This window comes from Cololabis saira, chromosome 23 (genome assembly GCF_033807715.1).
Source record: "Cololabis saira isolate AMF1-May2022 chromosome 23, fColSai1.1, whole genome shotgun sequence".
Taxonomy (NCBI): domain Eukaryota; kingdom Metazoa; phylum Chordata; class Actinopteri; order Beloniformes; family Belonidae; genus Cololabis; species Cololabis saira.
In genome coordinates, this window is record NC_084609.1 from 2,683,495 (window position 1) to 2,701,000 (window position 17,506).

General features: G+C 41.8%; 1 protein-coding gene across 2 annotated transcripts in view; it reads right to left on the minus strand.

Moving 5' to 3' along the window:
• The window catches only part of LOC133424261 (tetraspanin-8-like), a 33,174-nt gene that overhangs the window by 4,386 nt on the left and 11,282 nt on the right, over positions 1–17,506 (minus strand). The window contains exons 1-7 of one of the 2 annotated variants that reach the window (XM_061714756.1): positions 16,220–16,248; positions 16,051–16,144; positions 14,617–14,733; positions 4,961–5,035; positions 4,656–4,751; positions 360–467; positions 239–268 (exon numbers count right to left, since the gene is read on the minus strand). In XM_061714756.1, the coding sequence (XP_061570740.1) occupies positions 239–268; positions 360–467; positions 4,656–4,751; positions 4,961–5,035; positions 14,617–14,733; positions 16,051–16,144; positions 16,220–16,233 (534 nt within the window). In that variant the 5' untranslated portion in view covers positions 16,234–16,248. Of the gene's footprint in view, positions 1–238; positions 269–359; positions 468–4,655; positions 4,752–4,960; positions 5,036–14,616; positions 14,734–16,050; positions 16,145–16,219; positions 16,249–17,506 lie in introns of those variants that run through there. The other variant, XM_061714755.1, reaches the window with a different exon arrangement.

A 17,506-nucleotide genomic window follows, 5' to 3' on the forward strand; every position in this document is an offset into this window, starting at 1 on the left:
TTTTTCTGGTAATGACTCTTGTTTAAAGTTTAATGAGATTTTTCGACTAAAAATGAGACATTTTAACTAGAAATAAGACAAATATTCCTGGTAAGATTTTGAGTTTTTGCAGTACTGGCTCTGGTTAGCACGGCTACGTTAGCACGGCTAAGTTAGCACGGCTACGTTAGCACGGCTACGTTAGCACGGCTACGTTCGGTTCTACGGTGGAGTGAGGCTTCGGCGCCGGAGTACTGACCTGTTTGTAGATGGATTTCTGCATGAAGACCTGCGGGGGAGAAGTACCACAACGTTAGCAGCGCTAAGCTAATTCGGTCTAGTCTAGTCTGGTCTAGTCCGGTCTGGTCCGGTCTACTCACCGGGTACCGGAACTGCTGGCACTCTCCCGGGGCCTGGTCCGAGCGGCAGGAACACGACTCCGGAACCTCCTCCCAGTCCCGGTAGCTGAACAGACCACAGCAGTGACTCTGAAACCACAGAAGAAGAAGAAGAAGAAGCTGGTTACTGGTCCAGATCCAGGAGGACCCCCAAAATCCAAGACCGGGTCCTCTCCAGACCACCAGGGGGAGCTGTCACCACCGTCCTTCGTACCGGTACAGATCCGGTTCTTCCTCTGGTTTCTGCTTTGCAGTATTTACAAGACCTGATAGAGCCTTATGTTCCTGGCAGAGCTCTCCGTTCTCAGAGTGCAGGTTTACTCGTAGTTCCTAGAGTATCTAAATGTAGATTTGGAGGGCGGGCGTTCTGCTATCAGGCACCATTACTATGGAACCAACTTCCAATCTTTGGAGAACTGACTGTTTCCACATCTCTCACATGCAGATCACAGGCCACTTCCTGAGTTTTTGTCAGGGGGGTCGACTGACAGCCGTCTCATTGTCTTTAAAGGTTAGTTGCAGTGGCGTCAATTCAGTCTTACTAAGGTACGGCAAGGTTACGAGTCACATTAACTAGAGTATCAATCAACACGTCCAGCAAATACTCATCACAGAAGTTTATGGAGCTGATCTGTGTGGTCAAGAAAACTGGAACTTTTTCAAATGCAGTCTCGCTCACTGCAAAAACTCTACATCTTACCAGGAATATTTGTCTTATTTCTAGTTAAAATGTCTCATTTTTAGTCAAAAAATCACATTACACTTAAAACAAGACTCCAGAAAAATAACTTGTTATTTGACAATTTTCACCTGTTTCAAGTGAATTTTCACTTGAAATAAGTAGAAAAATCTGCCAGTGGAACAAGATTTATCTTCTCATTAGAAGCAAAAAAATCTTGTTCCACTGGCAGATTTTTCTACTTATTTCAACTGAAAATCTACTTGAAACAGGTGCAAATTGTTGTTTTTGAGTCTTGTCTTAAATGTAATGAGATTTTTTTTTACTAAAAATGAGACATTTTAACTAGAAATGAGACAAATATTCTTGTTAAGATTTTGAGTTTTTGCAGTGTAAAATAACTAGTGAAATCAATCATGTTGTTCTGATTTGCATTTGTAGTTATTCTATATGTATTAAGTAATAGAATAATCAATACAAATAGACACAGAGTAATTGCATAAATGTATTTAAACAAACATTTACATTTTCCCCTGAAGCCGGTGTGTGGCGGCTGGACCTTCATACCCGACTGACGCCCCTGCTGGTACTTCCGGTTTGTAAATGGCCCAGCGTCTTTAGACGCATCTGTCCAGATGTTTTCAGCCCCAGGAGGCATCGACCCCAGTGACCTATGGTTTTTAAAGCTTAAGTTTCACATGTCACATGTGTGTTTTTAACCCTCGATGTGTGACCAAAGATCCTCTATACACAAGATCAGCCGTTACTGCCAATGGTATGAAATGGTATCCACTTCCTGTCTCCTAAGTGGGCGTGGCCGCCCCTCTGACCTCACTTCCTGTCTCCTAAGTGGGCGTGGCCGCCCCTCTGACCTCACTTCCTGTCTCCTAAGTGGGCGTGGCCGCCCCTCTGACCTCACTTCCTGTCTCCTAAGTGGGCGTGGCCTCCTCTGACCTCACTTCCTGTCTCCTAAGTGGGCGTGGCCGCCCCTCTGACCTCACTTCCGGTCTCCTAAGTGGGCGTGGCCGCCCCTCTGACCTCACTTCCGGTCTCCTAAGTGGGCGTGGCCTCCTCTGACCTCACTTCCGGTCTCCTAAGTGGGCGTGGCCTCCTCTGACCTCACTTCCGGTCTCCTAAGTGGGCGTGGCCTCCTCTGACCTCACTTCCTGTCTCCTAAGTGGGCGTGGCCTCCTCTGACCTCACTTCCGGTCTCCTAAGTGGGCGTGGCCTCCTCTGACCTAACTTCCGGTCTCCTAAGTGGGCGTGGCCGCCCCTCTGACCTCACTTCCGGTCTCCTAAGTGGGCGTGGTCGCCCCTCTGACCTCACTTCCTGTCTCCTAAGTGGGCGTGGCCGCCCCTCTGACCTCACTTCCGGTCTCCTAAGTGGGCGTGGTCGCCCCTCTGACCTCACTTCCTGTCTCCTAAGTGGGCGTGGCCGCCCCTCTGACCTCACTTCCTGTCTCCTAAGTGGGCGTGGCCGCCCCGCTCCCCACATCGTTTTGGAACATACAACACTAGATACAGTACAACTTTCTTCCAAAAAGACTTAGATAATAAAAATAACAGTATTATTAAGCAAAGAAGCAAGTTTTATTTTAGTTTTAAACTTCATTTTATCCGATGGGAAAACGATGAGAGACAAATCTGGCGAGAGTGTGTTGCTCAGACAGAGACAGGTCTCCAACAAAGTTCATTTTCTCCTAATCTGTCGGTCTGAAAGTTTCCATTTTGGTGTCAGAATGTTCAGAAGGTTTGTGGCTTTTGAAAAATGGGTCCCATATTTACTTAGGTTACTATGGGGCGAAGGAATTGGTAATAATCTGTGCTCACGTTCACTTTTCCCATAGGACTCAATAGACTCAGGACCTACTTCCGGTCTCCTAAAGGGGCGGGGCTAGGGGAGGGGGCGGGGCTAGGAGAGGGGGCGGGGTTAGGGGAGGGGGCGGGGCTAGGGGAGGGGGCGGGGCTAGTACCGGTGGTTCCTGCAGAGCCGGTACCGGTGGTTCCTGCAGAGCCGGTACCGGTGGTTCCTGCAGAGCCGGTACCGGTGGTTCCTGCAGAGCCGGTACCGGTGGTTCCTGCAGAGCCGGCGCGGGTCCAACCACAGGAACCGGCTGCACCTGAACCAACTACTTTCACACGGGAACCTGCAGATGCTCGTCAGACCTCCAGACAGGAAGTGAAACCGTCAGGCGTGAGACAGGAAGTCCTTTATTTGCTTCATGAACACAGACTGACGTTTCCAGCATCAATCACTCTTTAAAAACCTGAATATGATCAATAACCCGGTTACACGGCCATGTAAACACCAATAACCCCTTTAATAACCAGAATCTGCTCATATTCTGGTTTTTAAAACCCCAATATTCCCCTGGGTTACTCCTTTTAAACCTGAATATTGGGTCATGTAAACGTAACGGAATATCCCCATCAAACGGAACAGGAAGTTGTTTTCTGCACATGCTCTGTTCACAAGGAATCCTGCTCTGTAGAGTCCAGGAAGTTCAAATAAACATGGAGTTTTTTTTCCTCTTTTTTCCTCTTTCTTTCCTCTTTTTTCATCTTTTTTTTTTCTCTTTTTTCATCTTTTTTCCCATTTTTTTGTCTTTTTTCATCTTTTTTTCCTCTTTTTTCCTCTTTTTTCCTTTTTTCATCTCTTTTTTTCATCTTTTTTCCTTTTTTTGTCTTTTTTCATCTTTTTTTCCTCTTTTTTCATCTTTTTTCCCATTTTTTTGTCTTTTTTCCTCTTTTTTTCCTCTTTTTCCTCTTTCTTCCTCTTTTTTCATCTTTTTTTCTTCTCTTTTTTCATCTTTTTTCCTTTTTTGTCTTTTTTCATCATTTTTTCCTCTTTTTTCCTCTTTTTTCCTTTTTTGTCTTTTTTCATCATTTTTTCCTCTTTTTTCCTCTTTTTTCCTTTTTTCGTCTCTTTTTTTCCTCTTTTTTTCATCATTTTTTTCTCTTTTTTTCCCTTTTTCTTCCTCCTTTTCTCATCTTTTTTCCTATTTTTTTCTTCTTTTTTTCTTTTTTTCATCTCTTTTTTCCTTTTTTTTCTCTCTTTTTTCCTTTTTTTCATCTCTTTTTTCCCTCTTTTTTCTCTTTTTTTCCTCTTTTTTTCCCTTTTTCCAGGAAGTTCTTCTAAACACGGAGAAACAAGACCAGGAGGAGACTAATCACTTCATAAATGTAATGAAGGATATTTTATTTATTATAAATATCTCATAACTATCGTTTTTGTCCATCGTTCCTGTAGTTTCTTGTTCCCCTTTTCTCTCTTTTGTGCATGTTTGCAGGCTGGAGCTTCAGGAGCTGCGTTCTGGCCTGCGGTCCCGGTCCCCCCCCATCCCCGGTCATCCCGCTGCTGCTTCCACCAGGTTGGGGTGCAGGGTCGGGGAAAGGTTGAGAAGGGGCAGGGCCAGGGAGAGGAGTCTTGAGGGACGAACCTTCTCCCCCGCCCAAAAGGGGCCGTTACCCTGACCGGGCCGTTACCCTGACCGGGCCGTTACCCTGCCCCCCTCACTCCCACACTGCAGGATCCGGTGTTTTGCATTCAGAGATTCTCTTCACCACCGGCAGAGGATGCTGCACCATGGACCACTCACCTCAGACTGCAGGTAGTTGACGAGCTGCTGGACCTGATCTGGGGCAGAATCCAGAGGAATTTGCTGCCGGAAGGTTCTCTCCATCAGATCTGACACCTGTGGAATACAGACATGTACATTTGGATTAAACTCAGACCCTCAAACCCCTTTCCCACCAAACCGGTTCCAGCTCTGGTTCTGGTTCAACTAGGAACCAGCTGAGAACCAGAACCAGAACCAGAACCTGAACCAGAACCAGCATCACAGTCTTTTATCTTTAGTGATTTTGTGCAGGAGATTCCGGTTGCTAAGCAACGGAGCGTTACCTGAGGACGAGCGGTGGCGACCATGATCCCTCCTCGGAACATCATCAGGGACCCCGCGATCATGCAGACCAGGAACTAGAGAGAGAAGAACCAATCAGACCAGGAACTAGAACCAATCAGAACTCAGACCAGGAACTAGAGAGAACCAATCAGAACTCAGACCAGGAACTAGAGAGAACCAATCAGAACTCAGACCAGGAACTAGAACCAATCAGAACTCAGACCAGGAACTAGAACCAATCAGAACTCAGACCAGGAACTAGAGGAGAAACAATCAGAACTCAGACCAGGAACTAGAGAGAACCAATCATATATATATATTGCGTTTGCGTGCGTTCGTTTTGCGTCCGTTTTGCGTGCGTTTTTTCGTGCTTTTCATGCGTGCGTGCGTTTTTGCGTGCTTTCGTGTGTTTTGCGCGTGAGCGTGCATTTTTTCGTACGTTTTTTCGTGTGTTTTTTCGTACGATTTTTCATGCGTTTTTTCATACGTTTTTTCATGCGATTTTTCCTGCGATTTTTCGTATGATTTTTCGTGCGTTTTTTCATACGGTTTTTCGTACGATTCGTACGATACGACTCAGACCAGGAACTAGAACCAATCAGAACTCAGACCAGGAACTAGAGACAAGAAGAGCCGATCAGAACTCGGGTAACCCTAACCCTCAACCAGGACACACTACTGACATCAGACAGGAAGTTACTGCCAAGGGAAGTTTCTACTGAGAAACTTCCTTCGGTAGAAACTTCCTCGGTAGAAACTTCCCTCGGAAGAAACTTCCCTCGGTAGAAACTTCCCTACTGAGGGAAGTTTCTACCGAGAAACTTCCCTCGGTAGAAACTTCCCTCAGTAGAAACTTCCCTCAGTAGAAACTTCCCTCAGTAGAAACTTCCCTCAGTAGAAACTTCCCTCAGTAGAAACTTCCCTCAGTAGAAACTTCCCTCGGTAGGAACTTCCCTCAGTAGGGAAGTTCCTACCGAGGGCTCTTGCCGCTGAAAGAGTGTCTACAGCCGATAGATTTTGGACGTTCCTGAGGTTTCTGGGGTTCGTGGGGTTCCTAGCATGACTCCTAGCTTGACTCCTAGCATGACTCCTAGCATGACTCCTAGCATGACTCCTAGCATGACTCCTAGCTTGACTCCTAGCATGACTCCTAGCATGACTCCTAGCATGACTCCTAGCTTGACTCCTAGCATGACTCCTAGCATGACTCCTAGCTTGACTCCTAGCATGACTCCTAGCATGACTCCTAGCTTGACTCCTAGCATGACTCCTAGCATGACTCCTAGCTTGACTCCTAGCTTGACTCCTAGCATGACTCCTAGCATGACTCCTAGCTTGACTCCTAGCATGACTCCTAGCATGACTCCTAGCTTGACTCCTAGCATGACTCCTAGCATGACTCCTAGCATGACTCCTAGCATGACTCCTAGCATGACTCCTAGCATGACTCCTAGCTTGACTCCTAGCATGACTCCTAGCTTGACTCCTAGCATGACTCCTAGCTTGACTCCTAGCTTGACTCCTAGCATGACTCCTAGCTTGACTCCTAGCATGACTCCTAGCATGACTCCTAGCATGACTCCTAGCATGACTCCTAGCATGACTCCTAGCATGACTCCTAGCTTGACTCCAAGCTTGACTCCTAGCATGACTCCTAGCATGACTCCTAGCATGACTCCTAGCATGACTCCTAGCTTGACTCCTAGCTTGACTCCTAGCATGACTCCTAGCATGACTCCTAGCATGACTCCTAGCATGACTCCTAGCTTGACTCCTAGCATGACTCCTAGCATGACTCCTAGTTTGACTCCTAGCATGACTCCTAGCATGACTCCTAGCATGACTCCTAGCATGACTCCTAGCTTGACTCCTAGCTTGACTCCTAGCATGACTCCTAGCATGACTCCTAGCTTGACTCCTAGCTTGACTCCTAGCATGACTCCTAGCTTGACTCCTAGCTTGACTCCTAGCATGACTCCTAGCTTGACTCCTAGCATGACTCCTAGCTTGACTCCTAGCATGACTCCTAGCTTGACTCCTAGCATGACTCCTAGCTTGACTCCTAGCTTGACTCCTAGCATGACTCCTAGCTTGACTCCTAGCATGACTCCTAGCTTGACTCCTAGCATGACTCCTAGCTTGACTCCTAGCATGACTCCTAGCTTGACTCCTAGCTTGACTCCTAGCATGACTCCTAGCATGACACCTAGCATGACCCTAGAACGGGACAGAAGAGGGAACTCTCTCTCTCCGGAGAACGGGACAGAAGAGGGAACTCTCTCCGGAGTTTACCGCGCCTCGGCCAGGTGAAGGTGTTCGTATCTGGGAGGTTCGTGTTAATGTCAAAGGTCTTATCTTTGGACGACGCTGCTGCTCAGCGGCACGTTGGCAGCTAGCGCGATGATAAAGGAAACAGGAAACGGTGGGTTTGCAGAGCGAGATGACGCCGGCAGCAACCCCAACCCCCCACCCCCCTAGGGGTTATGCTGCTCCACCACCACTTCCTGCTCCACCACCACTTCCTGTCTGCTGGGAAGTGATGAACCCTCGGTGGGCATGTCTATACCGTAATGTGATGGATTGTTGTGTGTTGTATGCCATTTGTTGTAGCCAGTTTAGAGTTGTGCTGTGTGTGTGTCATGGTTTCTCAGTTGGGGATATGTTTTTACCCGATCACTCACTCCTGTCATTCCAGTTTGTATGTGTGGGTGGAGGTTGTCATTGCATCACCTGTGCACCTGTGGGCGTAGGAGGTAACTGTCAATCAGAGGGAGGTAAGGGAGACACCGGTGATCAGGTGATCAGGTGCAGGGGAATTAGGAGCTGGGAAGCCACACAGTTTTTCAACCGTGCACAAGGAGTGTGTGGGTCCGCATGGTTTGTTCTCTAAAGCAGATTAATGTGTTGTCTCTTTTGGTCGTATGCAAGCTTGCACTTAACGAACGAACGAACGAACGAACGAACGAACGAACGAACGAACGAACGAACGAACGAACGAACGAACGAACGAACGAACGAACGAACGAACGAACGAACGAACGAACGAACGAACGAACGAACGAGGAGCCATCGTGAATTTTCATCATGGCAGTAATTTTTCACACTCTTCTTTTTTTCCTCTTTTTTTCCTCTTTTTTCCATATTTTTTCCTCTTTTTTCCATATTTCTTTCCTCTTTTTTCATTTTTTTTCTCCTCTCTTCTTCCTCTTTTTTCTCTCTTTTTTCCATATTTTTTTCCTCTTTATTACTCCTTTTTTCTCTTTTTTCCATATTTCTTTCCTCTTTTTTCATTTTTTTCTCCTCTCTTCTTCCTCTTTTTTTCCTCTTTTTTCCATATTTTTTTCCTCTTTATTCCTCTTTTTTTCCTCTTTTTTTCTCTTTCTTTCCTCTTTTTTCCATATTTTTTCCTCTTTTTTAATTTTTTTCTCCTCTTGTTTTTGTCTTTTTTTCGCCTTTTTCTCTCTTTTTTTTCTCTATCCCCAAAAGATAAGGACGTGGAGCCGTCGTGAATTTTCATCATGGCGCACATGGCAGTCATTTTTCACACTCTTCTTTTTTTCCTCTTTTTTTCCTCTTTTTTCCATATTTTTTCCTCTTTTTTCATCTTTTTCTCCTCTCTTCTTCCTCTTTTTTTTCCTCTTTTTTCCATATTTTTTCCTCTTTTTTCATCTTTTTCTCCTCTCTTCTTCCTCTTTTTTTCCTCTTTTTTCCATATTTTTTCCTCTTTTTTTCATATTTTTTCCTCTTTTTTCATTTTTTTCTCCTCTTGTTTTCGTCTTTTATTCGCCTTTTTCTCTCTTTTTTTTCTCTATCCCCAAAAGATAAGGACGTGGAGCCATCCTGAATTTTCATCATGGCGCACATGGCAGTCATTTTTCACACTCTTCTTTTTCTCCTCTCTTCTTCCTCTTTTTTCTCTCTTTTTTCCATATTCTTTTCCTCTTTATTACTCCTTTTTTCTCTTTTTTCCATATTTTTTTCCTCTTTATTCCTCTTTTTTTCCTCTTTTTTTCTCTTTCTTTCCTCTTTTTTCCATATTTTTTCCTCTTTTTTCATTTTTTTCTCCTCTTGTTTTTGTCTTTTTTTTCCGCCTTTTTCTCTCTTTTTTTTCTCTATCCCCAAAAGATAAGGACGTGGAGCCGTCGTGAATTTTCAACATGGCAGTCATTTTTCAAGATGGCTGCCATGGGCGCCATGTTGAAAATTCACGACGGCTCCACGTCCAATTATTTTTGGAATGCCTTTGGATATTAATGTGTGAACCAAATGTCATGCTTGTATCACAAACTGAACGATTGTTTGGGTTCTCTCCTGCACCGTATATTTAGTCTTGTATGTTTTAAGACTAAAGCACCAATCCTGTTTTCAAGTGAACGTTCCTGTGGCCGAGGTCGAGCTTTCTGACACAGAGCAGTGGAATCTCTCACTATCAGGGGGCGGAGCCTCATGGTCGTCACGGTGACAGATATGTAGTCTAGTGTTCCCAGCCTGGCTGAAATATAAGGCAGGATGTCCAAAACATCTCCAGCTCACTCACGCACTGACTGCTCCTCGTAATCAGCTGTACTGAACTCTGTTTTTATGAAAACTCCAGAAAGAGCTGAGGCCCCGTTTACACGGAGCAAAAACAGAGGCGTTTTGGCCGTTTGTTAGGGTTGCCACCTTTCAGAAATAGAAATAAGGGACGCCCCGATTTCAGCAGCGCAGGAGCCAAAAAAAAAAGCCCCAAAAACTTCTAAACTGAATAAAAATGTGTTTATTTTATATGAAAAAAGTGCTTAAAGTGCTTTAATAGCATTGAACTTGCATGACTGTACAGACAGACAACCATATAGCAACTGAGATAGCCTCCTATGCTACGTATGTAACATCAGCCCAGATGTAGAATATAGATACAGGTGAAGAATATGGTGTAAAAGTTAATTTATTTCAATAATTCAACTAGAATATGGTGTAAAAGTTAATTTATTTCAATAATTCAACTAGAATATGGTGTAAAAGTTAATTTATTTCAATAATTCAACTAGAATATGGTGTAAAAGTTAATTTATTTCAATAATTCAACTAGAATATGGTGTAAAAGTTAATTTATTTCAATAATTCAACTAGAATATGGTGTAAAAGTTAATTTATTTCAATAATTCAACTAGAATATGGTGTAAAAGTGAATTTATTTCAATAATTCAACTAGAATATGGTGTAAAAGTTAATTTATTTCAATAATTCAACTAGAATATGGTGTAAAAGTTAATTTATTTCAATAATTCAACTAGAATATGGTGTAAAAGTTAATTTATTTCAATAATTCAACTAGAATATGGTGTAAAGGTTAATTTATTTCAATAATTCAACTAGAATATGGTATAAAAGTTAATTTATTTCAATAATTCAACTAGAATATGGTGTAAAAGTTAATTTATTTCAATAATTCAACTAGAATATGGTGTAAAAGTTAATTTATTTCAATAATTCAACTAGAATATGGAGTAAAAGTTAATTTATTTCAATAATTCAACTAGAATATGGTGTAAAAGTTAATTTATTTCAATAATTCAACTAGAATATGGTGTAAAAGTTAATTTATTTCAATAATTCAACTAGAATATGGTGTAAAAGTTAATTTATTTCAATAATTCAACTAGAATATGGTGTAAAAGTTCATGAAAATACGGTACAAATCGTGTCCCGTATTAGTTCAATACGGGACGCAACATTTTTTTCTCAAATAAAGGACAATTCCGTATTTTACGGGACGGGTGGCGACCCTAGCTGAGGCCCCGTTTACACGGAGCAAAAACAGAGCCGTTTTCATGCGTTTTGGCCGTTCGTTTACACGAAAACGGAGCTCAAAGTCTCCAAAAATGATCATTTCTGAAAACGCCGGCCAAACTGGAGATTTTCAAAAACTCTGTTTGCGTCTAAACAGAGAAAAACGGAGGAAAACGGAGGAAAATGGAGGAAAACGGAGGAAAACGGAGATTTAGGCTCAGGACGTCACAGAAACGTCACCAGCATCATTTGTGCAACCTGTGTTTACAATTTGTTTGGCCACCGTCAATATTTTCTTGTATTTTATGTTCTAAAGTCACACTTAAAAAGTAAGACCCCGTCCACACGTAGCCGGGTATTTTTAAAACCGAATATTTCCCCCCTCCGTTTATAAAATAATTTGTATCCACATTACATCGTTTTTTTTTTAAAACCCTTCCACACGTAACCGAAGATCTGCGTTTTCGACCACATTCATAAGCATTCTAACCTGTAGATAGGGTCGCCACCCGTCCCGTAAAATACGGAATTGTCCTTTATTTGAGAAAAAAATGTTGCGTCCCGTTTTGAACTAATACGGGACGCGATTTGTACCGTATTTTCATTAACTTTTACACCATATTCTAGTTGAATTATTGAAATAAATTAACTTTTACACCATATTCTAGTTGAATTATTGAAATAAATTAACTTTTACACCATATTCTAGTGGAATTATTGAAATAAATTAACTTTTACACCATATTCTAGTTGAATTATTGAAATAAATTAACTTTTACACCATATTCTAGTTGAATTATTGAAATAAATTAACTTTTACACCATATTCTAGTTGAATTATTGAAATAAATTAACTTTTACACCATATTCTAGTTGAATAATTGAATTAAATTAACTTTTACACCATATTCTAGTTGAATTATTGAAATAAATTAACTTTTACGCCATATTCTAGTTGAATTATTGAAATAAATTAACTTTTACACCATATTCTAGTTGAATTATTGAAATAAATTAACTTTTACACCATATTCTAGTTGAATTATTGAAATAAATTAACTTTTACACCATATTCTAGTTGAATTATTGAAATAAATTCATTTTTACACCATATTCTAGTTGAATTATTGAAATAAATTAACTTTTACACCACATTCTAGTTGAATTATTGAAATAAATTAACTTTTACACCATATTCTAGTGGAATTATTGAAATAAATTAACTTTTACACCATATTCTAGTTGAATTATTGAAATAAATTAACTTTTACACCATATTCTAGTTGAATTATTGAAATAAATTAACTTTTACACCATATTCTAGTTGAATTATTGAAATAAATTAACTTTTACACCATATTCTAGTTGAATTATTGAAATAAATTCATTTTTACACCATATTCTAGTTGAATTATTGAAATAAATTAACTTTTACACCACATTCTAGTTGAATTATTGAAATAAATTAACTTTTACACCATATTCTTCACCTGTATCTATATTATACATCTGGGCTGATGTTACATACGTAGCATAGGAGGATATTTCAGTTGCTACTATGGTTGTCTGTCTGGACAGTCATGCAAGTTCAATGCTATTAAAGCTCTTTAAATCAAAGCGTTTTGTTTTTTCATAGAAAATAAATACATTTCTATGCATTTTAGAAGTTTTGGGCATGTCCTTTTTTGGCGCCTGCGCTGCTGAAATCGGGGCGTCCCTTATTTCTATTTCTGAAAGGTGGCGACCCTACCTGTAGATCATCTGCGCGTCTCCTTCTCTGTAAGCCGCAGTTAACGAGCCCGAGTCCCCCCGTGTCCCGCCACGGAGCTGCCGCGTTAATATCTGAATATCTTGGGTTTAGCAGATACCCGGCTACGTGTGGACGGGGTATAACTCCAAACTCCACTTCTCTGTCACTCCAAACCAAAGACTCTCGTTCAGTCTTGGAAGTAACTGCAGTCCAGGCTGATTTATGGTTCCGCGTTACACCAACGCAGAGCTACGGCGTAGGCTACGCGGTGACGCGCCCCGTACTGCCCCCTGCAGGTTTGGATGCTCATAGCACCTTAACAGCGTTTTCATGCCGCTTCGTGTAAACGAGGATTTTTTTGAAAACGTAGAGGGGGAAATATCCGTTTTTGTAAATACCCGGCTACGTGGAAACGTGGCCTGAGTGTGTCCTGACATTCTTTTTGAACACTTTATTGAACGAACAACTATTTGGCCACCACGCTCTCAAACCTGTTGACTGTGTTGGGGGGGTGATAAGAGGGGGGGCGGGGAAGGCGTTGACTTTAAAGGAGATGTATTTATCAGTGTGTGTGTGTGAGCGGTGAGTCTGTGAACTTTGCGGGGGATCGTCTTGTTTACACTCCACCAGGGAGATTGTGACTGGACTAACCGGCCAGGCTGCTCTGTCAAGGTCAGATTATAGAATCAACAATTGTATTGAAAAACAGGCAGATTCCAGTAATGTTCCGTCTGTTTTAAGTCTCTGGTTCATCAATGGCGACTCCAATAATCTCTCGTTCAGCACCGGGTTTTTGGTAGGTGTTGTTTTTAGAAGCTTTAGTTTTTAGAAGCTCCCAGTCGGAACACTTCCTTCAGAACCAGCGTGAGTTGGAAACGCCTTCAAGTTCCCTCACGTGGCATTTCTGTTGTTAGATCGCCGTAACGTCATGTATGTCTAGACTGTAATGTGATGGATTGTAATCAGAGGTGGAAAAAGTACAAAAATATTGTACTTAAGTAAAAGTACACATTTTCTGCTTGAAAATTACTTAAGTAAAAGTAAAAAAGTACCTCAAATTAAATATAATAAAGTACCAAAAGTACATGGTGTAAAATGTACTTAAGTACAAAAGTAAAAAGTAAAAAGTACAAAGTACAAAATTCAAAGTACAAAATTATTTTCAAAAGGATTGCAAAGAAATGAAGAATCCAAGAATTTGCTTACAACTCTAAATAATGGTGATATTATTCTGACCCCTTTAGTGTTTGTTTCCATTACCCCATTTTAATTTCGTCGGCTTGAGCGTCGGCTGCCGCTCAAGGCTGATTTATGGTTCCGCGTTACACCAACGCAGAGCCAACGGCGTAGGGTACGCGGCGACACGCACCGTACGGTGCGCTTCGCCGCGTACCCTACGCCGTACCTTACGGCGTAGGCTCTGCGTCGATTTAACGCGGTTAAGTCTTCATCAGTCTTCATCGGTACTCGACGCGACGGCGGTTCCTCCAGCCTTTCCGGCCCGCCTCTGCGGCGCAACTCTCCCGGGGGCTGCGGCTCCTTCTCGGGGAGGCCGAGTCTCCCCGTCTGCCCCAGGTGTCTCGCATGGATCTATAATATTAACGGTATTAAAGGTGTCTTAAAGGCGCCGGGGCAATCACGGGCAATTCTCTCGCCCCCCTTCCTTCCCGTCCGCCTTATCGACGCACACCCTACGCCGTGTGTGTAACGCGGAACCATAAATCAGCCCCTGCTGTGCTGTTCTCACGGCTTTAATTTGGAGCGAGTAACGACGTGTCCAATTTTAAATGTAGCGGATTAAAAGTACGATTTTTTCCTTGAAAATGTAACGAAGTAAAAGTAAAAGTACAGAAAAATGAAAGTATCAATAAAAGTACAAATTCTCAAAAATCTTACTTAAGTACAATAACGAAGTACTTGTACTTCGTTACTTTACACCACTGATTGTAATGTTGTTTTCTTGGGAACCCTTGAAAATGAGATGGAACATCTCAAGGGGCTAAACTTTAATAAACTCTGAAATTCAGAAACCCTGGGTGGGCGGGAACTCACCACGATCAGGAACTCACCATGATCACCACGTGATCAGGAACTGATCAGGAAGTGATCAGGAACTGATCAGGAACTAGAACTCACCACGATGAGCGAGGCCTTGTTCTCCTTGGACGCCCCGTAGGCTCCCAGCACGGCTACGAGGATGATGAGAGACCCGATCACGTACAAGAAGATCAGGCCGACGGTCTGATTCTCCAGCTGGAAACAGGAAACAGGAAGTTACTACCGCAGGAAACAGGAAGTTACAACCGCAGGAAACAGGAAGTTACAGGAAACAGGAAGTTACAACCGCAGGAAACAGGAAGTTACTACCGCAGGAAACAGGAAGTTACTACCGCAGGAAACAGGAAGTTACTACCGCAGGAAACAGGAAGTTACTACCGCAGGAAACAGGAAGTTACTACCGCAGGAAACAGGAAGTTACTACCGCAGGAAACAGGAAGTTACTACCGCAGGAAACAGGAAGTTACTACCGCAGGAAACAGGAAGTTACTACCACAGGAAACAGGAAGTTACTACCGCAGGAAACAGGAAGTTACTACCGCAGGAAACAGGAAGTTACTACCGCAGGAAACAGGAAGTTACTACCGCAGGAAACAGGAAGTTACTACCGCAGGAAACAGGAAGTTACTACCGCAGGAAACAGGAAGTTACAACCGCAGGAAACAGGAAGTTACTACCGCAGGAAACAGGAAGTTACTACCGCAGGAAACAGGAAGTTACAACCGCAGGAAACAGGAAACAGTTACACCTATGTGTCTCACACTGAAAAAAATAAATCTAAGCGCATGTAAATATAACATATTTAAATCTGTGATATTAACAATTAAAAATGAAGTTTGTTGCTTTACATGAATACGTCTAGTTTTGAACTTAATCTGCATTTGTTCAAAAAACATTGTGCATTTTTTCCTGAACCAGCAGTTTTTATGTAATTAATCCCAGTAATCTTTACATTTACACACAAACTACATATTTACTTTTCCTTTAACAGTTTTAATCTGTTGGGCAGATTGACCAACGTTTAGATGAAACATGTTTTATTTGTTTAAGTAGAAAAACCACAGTAAAAAATATCTTGATCTACTTTTAAAAATGAAGGCGACTTTTTCTACTTTTTATGTAGATCAAGAAAGACTAGTCTTTGTATGAACTACTTAAGTTTTAGTATGTACAAAATTCATTTGCAAGTAAAGTCAACTTAATTTTGGTAAATAAAATAAACTTAACACAATTAAGTTGACTGCACTTGCAAAATGTATTATTTACATACAAAAAATTAAGTTTATCCAAAGATTGGTCTTTCTTGATCTACATAATAATCTCGTGCAAAAAGTTGACTTATTTTTTTGCAGTAGATATTATATTTGTCTCAGTGCAGACGGTTGTAACGGGTCCAGAGACCGGTCCTCATTTTTAAAGTATTATATTTGTCTCTAACTGGGGTTGTAACGGGTCCAGAGACGGTTGTAACGGGTCCAGAGACGGTTGTAACTGGTCCAGACCGGTCCTCACCTCCGAGCCCTTCTCCAGGTTTCCAAAGGTGTGAGACAGCAGAGCGAGGACGAGGATGACGCCGCCCACGATCTGGAACAGAGAAGAGACCAGACTGATGATTTTACCTTTTATTATCCATAAACCTGATGATTTTACCTTCTATTATCCATAAACCTGATGATTTTACCTTCTATTATCCATAAACCTGCCCCGGGACCACGGAGGGAACAGAGAAGAGACTGGTTTCTGTCCTGGTTGGAGGTTTCTAGGTGTTGAAGCTCGGTGGTTTTTAGGTGTTAGATTGTGGTGACATGTGATCGTTTCTCTTTGGCTCCAAAGACAAAAACCTCAGTTTAGTTTTTGTTTAACTGGAGAAAGTTGAGGTTCATCCAGTCGTTTTTAAGCCTTTAAAGCTTTTACCGAGAACCTGTAGCCTCGGTCTCCTGGAGACACTACTGTAAACCTGCGTGTCGTCTGCACAGAGTGGTAGTTTATGTTGTTATTTATAATCTGTGCCAGTGGGAATGTAGACGCTAAACACAAGAGGTCCCAGGATGGAACCCTGGGGAACTCCACATGTGATTCTGCTCAGATTAAAGTTAAAGTACTTCCTGTTGTCTAAGTATATTCTGAAGCAGTTTTAAAAAGCAGATGACTCTCAAATCTACCTGCCCCTCAAAAGAAACGACAACAGCTCCCTGATGTCTCTGCTAGCGCCTAGAGGACATTAAGGCCTGGATGGAATTAAACTTTTTAAATTTAAATGAAGGTAAAACTGAGGTCATGGTGTTTGGACCCAACCCTATTCATTCACCAATATCATCTAACAATGAATAATAATCAGCTGAATAAAAGGACGTGATGAACTTCCCCCTCCCTGCACTTTGGTCTGCAGGAGACGACGCGTCGGCTGAGCAGATATTTCCACTTCCTGTTCTGGTTTGCAGCGGTAGCTTCATGTGCACATTACTGGTTGTTGTTGTTGTTGTTGTGGTTGTTGTAAGGCACTTGACGAATCTCACAACAACAAAGCTTTGCACCTGCGACATGTGCTGTATATTATTAGTAATTATTAGCCATTAGCCGCTAGCTAGCAGAGAGAGAGAGATAGAAAAGCAGCTGCTCATCTTTTTTTTTTATGATTAATTTCTATCTATCATCACTTCTGTATTTATGACAGTCTGGTTCCTCCACTGCTTATCAATTAATTATCTCACAATATAACTAATTACTAATAACTAATGTAACAACCACAACTAGTCACAATTACAACAATAACTAAGTACCAGACTCTGCATTGCTGCAATCTCAAACTTCATCTACACACCCCGTACAGGCCCCTACAAACATTATTCTTTGTTTATTTATTTATTATTTTTATTTTTTGTTTACTTATTTTACTTTATTTTTTTTATTTTTTATTCTTATTTTTTTTCACTCATTTTATTTTGCATGTACCATAATCATGTACTGG